The sequence below is a fragment of the Triticum urartu genome, chromosome 7, assembly GCF_003073215.2.
Source record: "Triticum urartu cultivar G1812 chromosome 7, Tu2.1, whole genome shotgun sequence".
NCBI lineage: Eukaryota > Viridiplantae > Streptophyta > Magnoliopsida > Poales > Poaceae > Triticum > Triticum urartu.
Genome location: NC_053028.1, coordinates 104,339,913 through 104,357,016, shown reverse-complemented (window position 1 = coordinate 104,357,016; position 17,104 = coordinate 104,339,913). Strand labels below are relative to the sequence as shown.

The 17,104-nt window shown below is 50.4% G+C and overlaps 1 protein-coding gene across 1 annotated transcript; it reads right to left on the bottom strand.

The window, feature by feature from the left end:
* Positions 1-1,274: 1,274 nt before the first annotated feature.
* On the bottom strand, positions 1,275-2,886 carry LOC125521126 (RING-H2 finger protein ATL13-like). The gene has a single exon (XM_048686173.1). It carries the CDS (start codon positions 2,654-2,656, stop codon positions 1,370-1,372), a length of 1,287 nt encoding a protein of 428 aa, XP_048542130.1. The 5' UTR covers positions 2,657-2,886; the 3' UTR covers positions 1,275-1,369.
* Positions 2,887-17,104: the final 14,218 nt, after the last annotated feature.

Here is a 17,104-nt window from a genome sequence, read left to right as displayed (position 1 = left end):
CCTGCCGCCCTGTGTTGTGCTGCTGGTGCTCCTCCTCTCCCCACGCTCCGGTAGCATCGCCGAGCTGCTGCTGCTCCTGTGCGTGTGCCGGATGTGGTGCGTGGAGGATGCCGTCGACAGTCCGAGCCCGAGGACGGTGGTGTCTGTACTGTCCATGGTGAGCTCGGCGAGGGCGCACCAGACAGGAGGCAAGCTCGGACTACGTCGTTTTTCTCTGTGGATGCAGCAGTAGCAGCAGCAACAGCCGGGTGCCCAGGTGCTGGAGCACGCACGCACATATCACGCACTCACGCCCAGGTGCCAGAGCATGAACGCACACAATGTACGTACAGCACTAACACACACAAAGCACGCCCAGGCACACACACGCCTAGCACACATCGCGCACGGCCAGGTGCTAGAGAACGCACGCACACAGAGCACTCACGCCCAGGCACACATCAGCTGGCCGTCCGCCTCGAGGCGCCGCCATCCGTCCGGCTCGAGCGCGACATGCTTTTCAAGGATGCCGTCCAGTGGTCACCGCTGTCCACGGCGGACCGCGAGCTCGACGACGATGAGGCCTGGCTACCAGCTTGAGTCATTGGAGTGGATACGTGAGTCGCCGGCAGCCGCTTCTTGCCCCTTGCGACGCGTACGGCCGATGCTGCTGCCGGCTGGCCTCCCGCCTCGAAGACGAGAGCGTTCCTGCCACGTCGGCCATGCTGCTCGCCGAGGCCGTGCGCGTGGCCACGACAGCCTCGCGCGGCACCGTCCCGAGCGGCGGTACAGGATGGTTCTGCGCCAAGAGATAGCGAGCGAGGAGCAGATATGGCAGGGGGAGGGGGCAGCCGGACAGAGGTCAGCAGCGGTTGGGGATAGCCGGCGGTGAAGCATGGTGGCTGGGAAGCGTCCCGGCTAAGGGAGCGCGGAGAAGAGAGGCGAAGGGGAGCTCGCCGCCGCGGCGTTCATGTCAATACTGCAATACGTGAGACCGTCAGAAAGAATGGGAGAGAGCCGAGCGTGATTCGATGCGCAGTTCAGGGGTATTTTCGTCATCTCATGGTGGGCTCACCTTGTCAGGGGCAAATCCTCAAGTTTTTGACAAAGTTGTGGCAAATCATCAGTGTCAAAAGGAGGGCAAATCCTCAAAGTGCAGGGAAAGGTGTGGCAAATCCTCAAATTCCCCGTGTTTTTACCCTGCTATCTGTGCGCCAATTCGTCCGTCAAATGCCGCAATTCCTGTAACTACAATCAATCTGAACAATTCAAAAGAACTGAAGAACGACGCGAAGAAAAACGAACTGATCTCCTGTGTTCAAACTTCAAAAGTGCAATCTGAATTTCAAGAAGAAGAAGAAGAAGAAGATGTGCAAAAATCAAATGCGGCTCAGGAATGGCTCCCGGCGCTGCTGCTGTTCGCCTGCCACCCGCCGGCGGCCCAGAGCGGCGCCGTCCTCGTCCGCGCGAGCGGCAGCCTCTCCTCCGCAAGGGACGGGGCGCCGCTGCTGCCGAAGCTTCCCGACTGCGACTCCACGTCCCGGCGCTCCCGGTCGTCGGCGCCGTCGTTCCTGCTCGCCTCGGCCATCGCCGGCCACCGGAACGACACGGACCGCCTCGCGCCGGCCAGTGCCCGGCCGTCCTCCTTCTTGGCGCCGCGCACCATCCAGATCTTGGACACGGAGAAGCTGTCCTTGTTGCTCAGCCTCGCGTCGTCGCCGCGGCGCGCTCCGGCGGGCTCCGGCGCCGCGGCCTCTTTCACGGCTGCCTCCCACGCTCCTCCCTTGGCGACGTCGCTCCCGAAGTCGCACTCCGAGAGCGCGTGCCGGCGCCGCGACCTCGGGCGCTTCTTGGCCGGCGTCTTGATGGCGACGCGGAGCGCGGCGTGGTCGTCCATGACGTACTCGTAGGATCCCATGGACAGGCACCTCCTCCGTCCAAGGTCGTCTCTGCTAGCGGCTTGATCGGCGGCGAGATGCCCTGAACCGCCATTGCCGTCCATGCACCGGAGCTTGCCAAGCCTCACCTCGACGACCTCCTCTGCCTTCGGGTAGGCCTCATTCTCATTGCCGTCCCTTCCGCCCAGCGCCTCCGCGGCCGTGTCGGCGCGGCCGTCGGACTCGAGGACGAGCACCACCGGGCTGGACGCGGGCGAGAGGTCGGCGGCGAGGACGCTGCCGCGGCAGAGCGGGCAAGTGGAGTGCGAGAGCAGCCAGGCGTCGATGCAGGGGACGTGGAAGGCGTGGCCGCAGGTGGGCAGCAGGCGGAGCGCGTCGTCCATGGCGAACTCGCACAGGCACACGGCGCAGTCGAAGGGGTCGCCGCCGCCCTTGCGGGCGCCGAGGATGGCGCGGTAGACGAAGACGGGGAGCGCGTCGATGAAGGCCTGGTCGACGCCGGCGTCGTGGAGGTGGAACAGCTGCTGCAGCTGGCCCTGGAGCGCCGTGGGGCTGCTGCCGTCGACGTCGCCCGCGGCGACGCGCAGGCGGTGCCGCCGCGCGCGGCGCAGCCGCAGGATGTTCTGCACCAGCAGGTTGAGCAGGCCGAAGATGAAGAACACCATGGCCAGGATGGCCACGATGAGGAGCACGCCCGGACTCAGCTTGTTCTGGATGGTGTCGAGCACGGAGTGCGTCGGCGGCGGCGCCGCGGGGGTGGACGACGACGAGGCGTCCATGGTAGGCGGGCGTAGGCTATGCCGTGACCGTGATGCGTGCGCCCGAGATGCTGGACATGGTGATTAATGGCGGTGGGTTAAGGTGTTCGGAGGAGATCCGTGGACCGCCGGGATGGTGCGGCGGTGGAAGTCACGGCGACGGAAGGTAAATGTGGGCGAGGGAGAGGCGATCGGTATTTATTGCCTCGTTATTGTGCAGCACTCGCGCATTGGACCTCGGATCCGTTTATCTCCGAGCCATTCTGAATTTGCAGAGGGTGGTGTGCCACAGTGATACGGAGATCGCTTGCTACTATTTGTCTGGCTGACCAAAGCTGCATCGGTACTGAAACCTGAATACTGGGGACCAAAATCACTGTTTTGGCCTTTTTGTTTCAAGTTTAACGTGATTTGAACCCGTGAGAGTTTGCCCGGATTTGACCATTTTTTGTACCGCCAGTCAATCCAGCAGTAAGGTTTCATCACGTATCGTCAGAACCTCACGCGATACGGTTTGTTGAACATTCAGACGATGTTTGCTCGTGGCAAGCAGCGGGTCGCGGCACCCCCCCCCCCCCCCCCCCCCCCCTCTCTGATTGGGCGTGGATGGCTTTTAGCCCGAGGTTTGCTTGGGGACATCGGTTAATGCTTGCCATGTCAGGGTTCATTGAGGTCTTGTCTTGAGTGGTTGATTGTTTCGGCTTAGGTTAAGACTTGTAAATTGTAAGTATATTTCTTTTATCAACGCATGTAGATGCAATCTTTGTGTTTTCGAGAGAGAAAAGTGGTTTTCTGCCCCCTAAGCCCTAAGCTATGGAACGACTATTATGTTCCCCCAAAGCTAGTTGTCAAACATGTATGGAACACTTATGAAAGGATTGAATAGTCAATTAGAGAGAGAGAGAGAGGGTTGAATAGAAAACTACAGATTTTTAGATTAGCTTCCTAATTTTAGGAATAGTGCAGTTAAAGTAAGTCCTTTAGATATGCAATCTAAGACGAGAATAACCTATATGACAAGCAAACTAATGATAAGCAATATCAACCAACTAGCTAGCAAGCAAATACAAGTAAAGGTACAAAACAGATAAACCAATGTGTTTCAAAATTCACACTCTTGGGTGAGTGCTAATCTTCGTTGGAGAGGCGTGAGAGACAAAGCTCCTGAACGCCACCAATTGGCTCACCCTATTCCCCCTTTGAGTCACCCCAACGGACAAGCCTCAAATCACTCGTGATTGGTCTTGAAGGTGAACACCAGACCTTTACAAACTTTTTGAGAGCACATCACGCACACAAGGAAGCTTTCGGGCTTGACTCCTACCACCCAAGAGTCTGAAATCTCCAAGAATAACAAGAACTAGTGATGAACAAGTGTGCGTATCACAAATTGGTTCAGTGGAAGTGTAGATTGGGTGAATATCTTTCAATCCTCAATGTTTGGTGGTGTTTGAGTGGAGGAATTAAGAGGAATCAAGCTTTTAGGGTCTTGGAATTGTTGAGTAGCTCAAATTAGAATAGGTTTAGAGGCGGAAGAAGGGTGAGTATAAATGTCCCCTTCCCAATGTGACTATTGCCACCCCTGGGGACCCCATGGGCACGAGGATAAGGACCATGTGAGCATAGGCTCACCCGAGAGATGAACCCTAAACCACGTGGCACAGGTGTGTGGATAGAAAATGCTCCCGAGACTAGAAGAGATCAGGGCTACTGTGACGAGCCAAAAAATGTCATGGAACAACTTAAAACATCACCGAATACCCATTTGTGACGTTATTTGGGCGTTACTCATAGAATCAACGTCATAGATTCCTCCCAGTGACGGTGCTCACACGATATGTCACAGAACATGGACCTTCATCGACGTTCACTTCATCATAGTTGATATGGTGTTTTTGTGATGTAAGATAAACGTTACATTTTATGGGACCAAATCTGCCATGGCCTACCATATTCAGTGACAAATATATGGTCACTGAATTTCTAATGGCCTGATGTGCCAAGCCTAATAATCATCCCATTTACTTAGATAAAAAGATATTGGGTCATGAAAAATTTACAACCCAATTTTTTCAGCCAATTTTGATAAGTCCAATTTTGCATCACTTTCTTACTTCTTGTTTTACATCATATTCATAATATTATCAAAAATTTATCGCGTTCGCAATCCCTTTTTGGCTGATTTTACCAGGATCCCAATGAAGAAGGAGATTTGAGGCATTAAAAAAGATAACATCAATATGTGGTAAAAATCATGCTAATCAACATGATAATTGCGTACGAAATGAAGCAGCAACCAATTGGGAGAAAAAGCAGTCGCACGGGTGCTTTCAGAGGCAAAGCGGATGTCTAGTATGAGCGCACCCGCTCGTAACAAGTGGTGCCCTCACCCCCAGGACAAATACTTCACCCTTGTGCTTTCAGATGAACAAGAGGAGACACAAAGTGATTAGAACACGCACCAGAACCAAGTACCCTAGCCTCTGGAAGGGACCTAGCGGCGGAATCGGCGGAAGGGCTCCATCACACCATTAATCCAATCAAGGAGACTACAACAGCCATCATCACCCCTCTATTCATTTCTGTGTAATACTAAGACCCTAAGCGCATTCCTATGTGTATCATTGATCATTCATCCATGCTTGTCATTATTATCCCTATGATGCTTGTTGTCTCTATGTCCAGGTAAACCGAAGAGTGCTTTAGCCCTTTCGTTTTTAAGCAATAATGACCGTATTGAGCGCCTTGCATGCTCAAGAACAAGCAACTAGGATGATCGCTTTGTTGCACCCGTGGATACGTTTTCTGCCGGAGAAGTTTAGTTTGACGAAGGATTGGCGAGAGAGGTGGAATAGAAAGCTCGATATGGATTTTGGAGTCTCTGTGCAAGCTGTATGTGGAGAGTCACGTGTACGGTACGGATGGGGGTTCATGCCATCATCCATCTGTTTGTCGAGTTGCCTAGGCTAGTTGCCTCAGGGATAGTGAGTAACCCTAGCATGTTTAGGTGATGAATACCAATAGGATACAAAATTCTCTTTTGTATGTTCATGTTAATGTTCTTCACAATGTTGGGTGAATTCTACCACTCAACACTTGCCTTTAGGGACATGAAGGATATTACTATTATTATGGTGGTGCATTGTGGAGGTACCGTGGTGACAAAGCCACCGCCTTCCTTCCTTGACCTCTTGATGGAGGATCACTAGAGACCGCCTTTACCTACATCCACTGGGAGACCCTTAATCACTATTGCCGAAATATGAATGTGGGGAGGGACGGTGGGGCAGATGTGATATGTGGCTGCATGCTGGCTGCTACGTACATGCACGTATATGTACTTGGCTCCGCCCACTTATAGAAACATGTGAGGTGGCTTAGTGATTAAACCTACAATTATGCATTCACATAATGACGTAGACACATACTAATTGGGAATCCATACTCCCCGAGAATGCCTTATCCCTATTATTGATTTTATCATTTGCATTACTCTCTTGTTCTTTTACTTTATTCTTCCACTCTTACTTTTAGCCACTAATCACTTGAAATATTTCAACCCCGGCATCCGCTCTTGCTTTGGACCACAATTGACTTGCAGATACGTTGCAGTAAGCCTCTACACGAGTCACATACCATTTCTTGTGCTCCCAGTAAGACCGATACTCTTCGGAAAAACTTCAACTAAACTATGTGCCCCTTGCAGATTATAAATTGTGATGACATGTTTTTTAAATAATTTACATTCCTAACACGTGTAGGAATGACCCTAGGCCCATGTACGATGCACGCCCTCCCCTCACAGCCCAATTCACTTGTGCCCTTGCCTCTCAGAATCAGTCTCCTTGCACTAGTTTTCATCCCCAAAATTCCAATCTCCCAACCTAGTCGCCTCCCAACCTTGAGGTTAGATCTAATGTCACAACCTAGGTATGGTGGATCTCCAACAAGTGCTCATGTGGCTTAGATTTCCAGCGCCTAGCATTCTAGCTCTCCCCAACGCTAGCACAGCGCCAGTCTTCCACTATGAGTCCACTTCCCAAGGAACCCAATGGGGAAGATAGAGAAAGTGGTGACGGGATCATGTTATGAAGCCCACCATCATTATTGAAGCAGTTGCATCACATGATCTATGGATTTGGCATGCTCGGGTCTCACAATGACATCAATATGATGCAGCGATCTTCATTGTTTGCTAGGTTGACTTAAGGCCAAGCTCCTCCGTGCAACTACACTATCAATGGGCATGAGTACAACATTGGCTACTATCTAGTTGACGGTATCTATCCTCCGTGGTAACCTTTGTCAAGACCATCTCTGAGCCATTGGTCAGAATAGAGCTCTATTTGCCAAAAGATAAGAAGTTAGAAAGGATGTGGAGAGGGCATTTGGAGTGATCCAAGACTGTTTTGTAGTTGTTTGTCGACCTACTAAACAATGGGATACGGAGGCCTTGTGGGAGGTGGGAATGTTGTGTGATCATGCACAACATGATCGTGGAGGATAAGGGTGAAAATGTTGCCGGAGGTTTGTAATTCAAGAACATGGGTGATCCTATCCAACTCCCACATCAGAATCCGACCACGTTTGATGAGTTTGTCCAAATCATAAACAAATTTGGCATCAAGAAACTCATGAGCAACTCGAGGAATATTTGATTGAACATTTGTGTGTTGTTAAAGGGATAACTATAACATACATGCGAGTTTAATTCAAGTTTGAACTATTTTATTTGAAAGTTATGGCCGCATTTGGATATTTTCACTCATCAAAGATTTCATATGCTATTCAAGTATTTATTTTGAGTGTTCCGGACTTCAAAAAATAAAACACAGACAGACGTTTAGGGGACAAGGTTGGCTAGTGAGGGAGTCTTGGACTAAGGGGTCCTCGGGCGTCCGGCCTGTTGGACATGGGCCGGACTGATGGGCTATGAAGATACAAGACCGAAGACTCTCACCCGTGTCCGGATAGGACTCTCCTTGGCATGGATGGCAAGCTTGGCATTCAGATATGAAGATTCCTTTCTCTGTAACCGACTTTGTACAACCCTAGTCCCCTCCGATGTCTATATAAACCGAAGGGTTTAGTCCGTAGAGGCAATCACAATCATATAGGCTAGACTTCTAGGGTTTTAGCCATTACGATCTCGTGGTATATCAACTCTTGTAACCCCCATACTCATCAATATTAATCAAGCAAGAAGTAGTGTATTACCTCCATCAAGAGGGCCCGAACCTGGGTAAAACTTCGTGTCCATTGTCTCCTGTTACCATCAACCTCAGACGCACAGTTCGGGACCCCCTACCCGAGATCCGCCGGTTTTGACACCGACATTGGTGCTTTCATTGAGAGTTCTAGTGTGTCGCCGTCAGAAGGTTCGATGGCTTTATCCATCATCTGCAATGATGCCGCCCTAGGGGAAGTCTTTCTCCCCGGACAGATCTTTGTATTCGGCAGTGTCGCACTGCGGGCCAACTCACTTGGCCATCTAGAGCAGATCGACAGCTACGCGCCTGGCCATCAGGTCAGGTTTGGAAGCTTGAACTACGTTGTTGATACCCGCGGAGACTTGATCTTCGACGGGTTCGAGCCCATGGCAGCCGCTCCCTGCCATCGCGATGAGCATGACCTAAATCTGTTATCAGACCATACTCAGGAGATAGCACCTGTGAGTGCTTCGGCCCTAGATCCGGAGCATATTGCGCCACCCGAGGACGGGAAGCTCAACCCCGCCACGGGAGCCGCAGACTCAGCGGCGCTGGAGCCACACACAGACCCAACTTCGAACATGACCTGCGTCATCGGAACCTCGGATTTGTCTCCGGCCACAGGTTCCGAACTCTGCGCGCCCACGTTCGTCGAGCCCGATCAGGCATCAGTCGTCAAATTTAGCGCCGCGGACATCTTCCGGCACTCACATTTAAGCGATGTGCTGAAATCATTAAAATCCTTCTCCTTGGCAGGGGACTCATAGCCGAATTATATCCAGCTCGAGCTAGGGGTTGATGACGGGGAATTTTGCTTCCCACCCACCTCCCACTTCATAGCCACTGTCGAGGACTTAACCGACATGCTCGATTACGGCTCCGAGGACATCGATGGTATGGACAACGATGCTGGAGAAGAGGAGGCCCAAAACCCGCCGCTTACTGAACGCTGGACGGCCACCTCCTCGTATGACGTGTACATGGTGGATACACCAGAATAGCGGTGACAACAAGGAAGACCCAGTCGAGGATAAACCTCCTGAGATACAACCAAAGCGTCGATGTTAGCGGCGCAGCACCAAGTCATGCCGTGGAAAGACAGCAATACCGGCACATGAGAAAACAATACCTCGAACGATGCCGAAGACAATGAAGACCCCGTTAAGCCAACTCCAAAATAGGACGAACGGGAAGACGGGCAAGTTAGCCCTGACGAACAGGCCATAAACGAAGACTCGGATGACAGTAATTATCTTCTGCTCTCCGAGGATGAGGAGAGCCTCGGCAACGAGGATTTTATCGTGCCTGAGGAACCTCTCGAGCAGGAGCGCTTCAAGCGCCGGCTAATAGCCACTGCAAGGAGCCTGAAAAAGAAGCAGCAGCAGCTTCAAGCTGACAAAGATCTGCTCAATGATAGATGGACTCATGTCCTAGCAGCCGAGGAACACGACCTCAAGCGCCCATACAAAAGTTATCCAAAATGCAAATTGCTACCTCAATTGGAAGACAAGGCGCTGGAGCCTGTACCATCAACACGTAATGCGGCTGATCGACCATCACGTGGCCGAGACAAAGCGGCAACTCAAGCCGAACACCAGCCCGCACAACCTCACTGTAAAGGTAGAGACAAAACAACTTGGGGACATACATACGACCTACGGAAGGATCTGGACAGTAGAGCAGGTCAGACCAGATCGATCTATGGATCGAGGGGGCGTGCGCCGATGGGTGACAACGGCTATCTAGCCGGACGCATCAATCATAATCACGCCCGGGCTGAAAACCATAGACGGACTCCATTCGAGCTACGTCACGACGTGACCCGATATAGAGGCGCCGCACACCCCTTTGCTTCACCGATGAAGTAATGAAACATGAATTCCCAGAAGGGTTTAAACCCATGAACATCGAATCATACGATGGAACAACAGATCCCGCGGTATGGATTAAGGATTTTCTTCTCCATATCCACATGGCCCGCGGTGATGATCTCCATGACATCAAATACCTCCCACTGAAACTAAAGGGACCAGCACGGCACTGGCTTAACAGCCTTCCAAAGAACTCCATTGGCAGCTGGGAGGACCTGGAAGACGCCTTTCATGATAACTTCCAAGGTACATATGTCCGGCCACCAGATGCCGATGACTTAAGTCACATCATCCAGCAGCCCGGAGAGTCAGCCAGGAAGCTCTGGACTAGGTTCTTAATTAAAAAGAACCAAATTGTCGATTGTCCGGACGCTGAAGCCTTCGCAGCCTTAAAACATAGCGTCCGAGACGAGTGGCTCGCCCACCACATCGGTCAAGAAAAACCAAAATCCATGGCAGCCCTTACCGCTTTGATGACCCGCTTTTGCGCGGGAGAAGACAGTTGGCTCACTCGTAGAAGCAACAGCGCCAGCGATCCGGGTACTTCCGAAGTCCAAGACGGCAACGGCAAGCCGCGACGCAATAAACACAAGCGTCGCAATAATAACGAAGGAACGCAAGACATGGCGGTCAACACCAGATTCAGTAGCTCCAAACCCGGTCAACGGAAAAAGCCATTCAAGGCAAATAGAGACAGATCATCCAATTTAGATAAGATACTGGACCAGCCCTGCCAGATTCATGGCAGATAAACCCGTCAATCATACCAATAGAAGCTGTTGGGTCTTCAAACAAGCCGGCAAGCTTAATGCTGAATACAAGGGGAAGGGGCCGCCCAGCGACAACGATGACGAAGAGACTCGCCCACCAAACATCGGGGGTCAGGAGCAATTCCCCCGAAGTAAAAACAGTAAACATGGTATATGTGACGCACACCCCTATAGGGGAGCGCAAGTGCGCACCACGGGACGCCTACGCCATAGAGCCGGTCCCCCCAAAATTTAACCAATGGGCGGCCTGCCCGATCACTTTTGATCGCAAGGATCACCTAGTCAGTATCCGTCACGCAGGTTCAGCAGCTCTGGTACTCGACCCAATTATCAATGGGTTCTATCTGACGAAAGTCCTTATGGACGGCGGTAGCAGCCTTAATCTACTCTACCAAGACACTGTCCGCAGAATGGGCATTGATCCTTCAAGAATCAAGCCCACCACAACTACCCTCAAGGGAGCAGTATATGGCATAGAAGCTCACTGCACGGGCTCCATCACATTGGAAGTAGTTTTTGGTTCGCCGAACAACTTCCGAATCGAAGGCTTGACCTTCGATATTGCCCCGTTCCGCATTGGCTACCATGCACTTCTGGGGCGTACTGCTTTCGCTCATTTTAACGCGGTCCCACACTACACCCATGCAAAACTTCATATGTCCGGTCCACGCGGCATCATAACAATATATGGAAATACAGAACGCTCCCTTCGGACAGAGGGTCATACTGCGGCTAGTACAACCGAAGTACAAAGCGGCCTCATCAAGCCGCGAATCTTATCGGCCATTAAGCCGCCGGTCTCTATTAAACAGGACCGATCAATCTCAGGACTAGTTTAGCAGTTCGGTCTCCGTCGTTCGCCTCATATACCCACGAAGTCTGTACCGCGCATACATAATTATGCACTTAAAATACCCTGGTCATCGGCGGGGGCACAATACGGACAGGCCTACAAGCACTCACATAGTCTCTTTTTCTTTTCTAACCATTTTTATCTTTTACCACAAGTGGCTCAAAGGCTGCCATCTCACGGACTCTTTCGGAGTTTGGCTTCATACACTTAATCAAAGGCTATTCCTGTTAAGGAGTCCTTTCACCGAGGCAAGGCGGCGCAGACGTGCGGCAGGAGGTCCAAATATTTTTTTGTAGACCGCACTCTCTATTTCGAGTCTGTAAAGTGCCTTTCTCCTCAGCCTTCGACCCCCGGCATGTCAAATAGCCTGGGTTGTGGCGTTATTATCTGTAAAATGGCGATTGACGTATCAATTAGGTCCCAATGAACATAATCCATATTCAGTATTCGCTTTTTCTACAGAACTGAATTTTGCTTCTTCGGTTGTTTCACACACGCACCTCGACACAAATGGCTAGGGGCTCGATATGGGAACAAGTCCGAACAACTTCGGCGTCATGAGTTTGGCCTTATATGCATCAGCTCTGAATCATGCCTTTGGTCAATAGTTGGGTTGTCCGGCTCCTGTTCTTACTACCTTACGTTCTGCTCTATCGGCTAGGGTAGTAAAGGGAGAACTACTGTGATTGTGTTTCCGGTTCATCTGGTCAAGCACCTCAGTAGAGAAAGCCGAAAATTGACTGTCATGATGCGGCGAGAGCTGGTCAACCACTCGATGACTTATGATAATCTTTCATGATTCCTTCCATATTACACGAAGGACCGTTCGTAAGGTCACCTATGTAACGCACTATATTGGGATAACCGCGTACATACCAGGGGCTATATCGTAGACCCACCGTCAAACTCCTATGGCTAAGTGAAAGTGTTAAAGCCCTATAGTCCGATTGCCTAGTTCGCCGCCTTGACACCTCCTTCATGGACCAAGGCATTGGGTTAAGAGTGATCAAGTGCTTTTCTGAACACCCCCTTATTTTATGCATGGGGGCCGAAGCCGACTACTGGAAAACTTTCAGATTGTACAAAGACGGCCGCACAGGAGGAACCAAAACTTTTAGGCAAAAGTATAAAAAGCGTAGCCTTAATATATCATAATATTGTTTTTTACAATCTTGTTACATTCACTCGAAGATCATATCCTTCGAGCACTGACCCTCTATCAAGCGGGCGCCCTCTAGGACATCTTCAAAATAATGCTCCAGCGTGTGTTTATCCTTGACCCTGGGTGGACTCTTCGCTACAATATCAGTGGCCTTCATCTTCGCCCAATACGTCTTAACACGGGCAAAAGCCATCCGTGCACCTTCAATGCACACTGATCGCTTCACGGCATTGATACGCGGCACCACATACAGAAGTCGTTGCACCAAACCGAAATAACTATTCGGAACTGGCTCAGTCGGCCACAGCCGAACCACGACGTCCTTCATGGCAGAACCGGATATCTTGTGGAGCTCGGCCCACTTGGCCATCTGTTCGCTCAGCAACAGTGGGCGCTTTGGCGTGCCGAATTGTGACCAGAAAAGCTTCTCCGTTGCACACCCTTCTTGCGCTTGGTAAAACTACGCCGCATCGGAGGCACTCTTCGGCAAGTCTAAGAATGCGTCTGGAGAGCTCCACATTTGATTATGCGGGGCATACTTCGGATCGCCGAATTTAGTCTATAATAGAAAGGGCTTATCGGCTGCTATCTCCCCGGCTTGCCGGATCTCCTCCCGAGCCGCTCTCGACTCGGATCGTGCCTCTCTCACATCTCGTAAGGCCTTCTCGAATTCGGCTATTTTGGCCTTGTTCTCCTCCTCGAGTGCTTGGCATTTGCCAGTGGCATCCTTTAGATCTTGCTCTATGGAAAATATTCTCTCTTTGCACTGGTGCCGAGCAGCCTGTTCGGCCTTTAACTGCTCAACTGCCTTCTTGGTAGTCACATTACTCATCCTGACTTGCTCCTTGGCCTGGATAAGCTTAGCCCGCAGGGTCTCAACCGCGGCAGCACCATCTGTAGTTATGCATATTTCAGTATATAATTCTCAGCTTCATGCTCATATTATTATGCATACATATACCGATTGTCCCAAAACATACCTTGCGCCCCATCAAGCCGCCTGTTAATAAACATGATGTCGTCATCCGCCACATCAAGTTTCTGCTTCAGATCTGCAATCTCTGTAGCACGAGCAGTCGCCGTGGATGAAACAGCCCGTGTTCCACTTAGTTAGATTATTTCCTGGGCATATCTTTTTTTGATCCTCTGATTGCCTCCTTTCAGACGCCAACCAGAGTCTCAGGGGCTACTATCTATACACAGATGCATTTTCTATGCAATTGAAGATATTACATTGCATACCTCGAAGCCTCTTAGCAGGATCGTGAAGGCTTCATTCAATCCGCTTCTCACGGACATAATCCCCTCAGCTACCGTAGCCATCAAGGCACGATGTTCCTCCGAGATGGACGCATGTTGCAACACGTCCATCAAGGTATCTGGCGCCTCCTAATTCCTGGAAGCGGCGATGGGAGTACATACTCCCTTTGAAGGGATGTGTTTGCTCGACTTTAGAATCGTCTTTGGATGTAAACCGGAAAGTTCGGGGCCTTTACTGTTGGTCCCCGAAGGGGCTGCATACCCCGAACCCTGGGCCGCCGAAGTATCACTTTCGGGTGCGGTCTTCATTGTCCCTCACACCACTTGTTGATCAGGAGAGGTCCTCCGGGACGACACCTCAAAGTCGTTCGCCCTATTGGGCGAGAGGGTCTGGGGAGGTGGCTCGCTTTCCATCATCTCCAGAAGAAGATCTCCCAAGGAGGAGGACTGTTGAGGAAGACCGTGCGCCGGACTGCAAACATATATTTTAGATGTTGCCCTTGTAAGCGGAAAGGAACGGGATATGTTTAGTACACCTTTGTTCACTTACGATTCGGCTAAAAGCTTGTCCTTATGAAGGAACTGCGCGTCAACGTCGTCTTCCGAACCCGAACTGCCCGGCAAGGACATCTTCCCTCGCTTAGGAGCGCCTTCCTCTAAATCTCCAGAGGCGATCCTCTTCTTCCCATACAGGGAAGGGATTCCGGCTTCCCCTTCTCTTTTTTCTTTGGAAGAGGGATCCCCAATCTCTCCAAACATAGCATTTGGTGTACCTTTAGAATGGAGGCCACCTTTGGCCTTCTTGTTCTCCCCCTTGTCCTCCTTCGTCGGCACTTGATATGGCACCGGAGCCAGCATCCTTGTTAACACAGGATCGGCCGAGTCTTCGGGAAGAGGGGTCGAACACCTAATTCGTTCCGCCTACTTTATCCAGCCCCGTGCGAAGATGTTTTCTCAGTACTACGAGACGTTTAACTGAGCTGTGTTCGGGAGTCAAAGTGCTTACCGAGGTATCCGGATGATTGCATTCGAGGCTGGTGTCTTCGGTGGTATCCGGCCACTGCTTTCGTGTCCCGAATAATAACTTCCACATTCCTTTGTGCGTCGTGCCGAAGAAGTGCTGAAGGGTCCGTGGTCCTTCCGGATTGAACTCCCACATGCGGAGGGGCTGTCACTAGCATGGCAGGACCCGACGGACTAGCATTACCTGGATTACATTGATAAGGCTGGTGTCCTTTTCAAGGAGGCTCCGGATGCAGCTTTGTAGCGTCTGCACTTCGTCAATGGATCCCCAGTCCAACCCCTTATTATTCCATGATGCGAGCTACAATAGAGGGCCAGGTCGGAACGCAGTTGTAGCTGCCCACTTGGTACCACGAGGTTCAGTGATGTAAAACCACTCCCGCTGCCATAGGTCGGAAGCTTCTGTGAAAGAGCCTTTGGGCCAAACAGCATTGGTGAGCTTGTTCACCGTGGCACCTCTACACTCTATTTTCTCCCCCTCGATTACCTTCGGCTTCAAGTTAAAGGTCTTGAGCCATAAACCGAAGTGAGGGGTAATGTGGAGAAAGGCCTCGCGCATGACAATAAACGCCGAGATGTGAAGGAAGGAGTCCGGAGCTAGATCGTGAAAATCCAGCCCCTAATAAAACATGAGGCCGTGAACGAAGGGGTGGAGAGCGAACCTAGCCCCCGGAGGAAGCGGGAGATGAATACGACCCTCCCGCTGGATCTGGGAGTAGGAATAACCTATCGTTTAGTAGGGAGCCTATGGGGGATTTCCGCGGTCAGGAATCTTGCCGCCTGGAGCTTCGCGATATCCTCCTCTATGACAAAGGAGGCCACCCACCGGCCTTGAGGGCTGGTCCCGGACATGACTGGGAGGCTTGGAACAGTTAAGTTGAAACCTGGGTGCTAGAACTCAAGGTTGGAAAGGTTGAGGAAGAGGTAGGCGCGGAGGAGAAAGACGAGTCTGTGCCCCTGATACGTCTCCAACGTATCTATAATTTTTGATTGTTCCATGCTATTATATTATCTATTTTGGATGTTTAATGGGCTTTACTAAGCACTTTTATATTATTTTTGGGACTAACCTACTAACCCAAGGGCCAATGCAAATTGCTGTTTTTTTGCCTATTTCAATGTTTGTAGAAAAGGAATATCAAACGGAATGAAACCTTTGGGAGAGTTATTTTTGGAACAAACGTAACCCAGGGGACTTGGAGTGGACGTCAAGAAACAAACGAGTGGCCACGAGGCAGGGGGACGCGCCTACCCCCCTGGGCACGCCCTCCACCCTCGTGGGCTCCTCGTAGCTCCACCGACCTACTTCTTCCTCCTATATATATCCATATACCCCGAAAACATCCAGGAGCACCACGAAACCCTATTTCCACCGTCGCAACCTTCTTTACCCAAGAGATTCCATCTTGGGGCCTTTTCCGGAGCTCCACCGGAGGGGGAATCGATCACGGAGGGCTTCTACATCAACACCATATCCTCTCCCATGATGTGTGAGTAGTTTACCTCAGACCTTCGGGTCCATAGTTATTAGCTAGATGGCTTCTTTTCTCTCTTTGGATCTCAATACAAAGTTCTCCTCGATCTTCTTGGAGATCAATTTGATGTAACTCTTTTTGCGGTGTGTTTGTCAAGATCCGATGAATTGTGGGTTTATGATCAAGATTATCTATGAACAATATTTGGTTCTTCTCTGAATTCTTATATGTATGATTTAATTATCTTTGCAACTCTCTTTGAATTATCAGTTTGGTTTGGCCTACTAGATTGATCTTTCTTGCAATGGGAGAAGTGCTTAGCTTTGGGTTCAATCTTGCGGTGTCCTTTCCCAGTGACAATAGGGGCAGCAAGGCACATATTGTATTGTTGCCATCGAGGATAAAAAGATGGGGTTTATATCATATTGCTTGAGTTTATCCCTCTACATCATGTCATCTTGCTTAATGTGTTACTCTGTTCTTATGAACTTAATACTCTAGATGCATGCTGGATAGCGGTCGATGTGTGGAGTAATAGTGGTAGATGCAGAATCGTTTCGGTCTACTTGTCGTGGATGTGATGCCTATATACATGATCATGCCTAGATGTTCTCATAATTATGCACTTTTCTATCAATTGCTCGATAGTAATTTGTTCACCCACCGTAATACTTATGCTATCTTGAGAGAAGCCACTAGTGAAACCTATGGCCCCCGGGTCTATCTTTTATCCTATAAGTTTCCAATCTATTTTATTTCGCAATCTTTACTTTCAATCTATATCATAAAAATACCAAAATATTTATCTTATTATTATTATTATCTCTATCAGATCTCACTCTCGT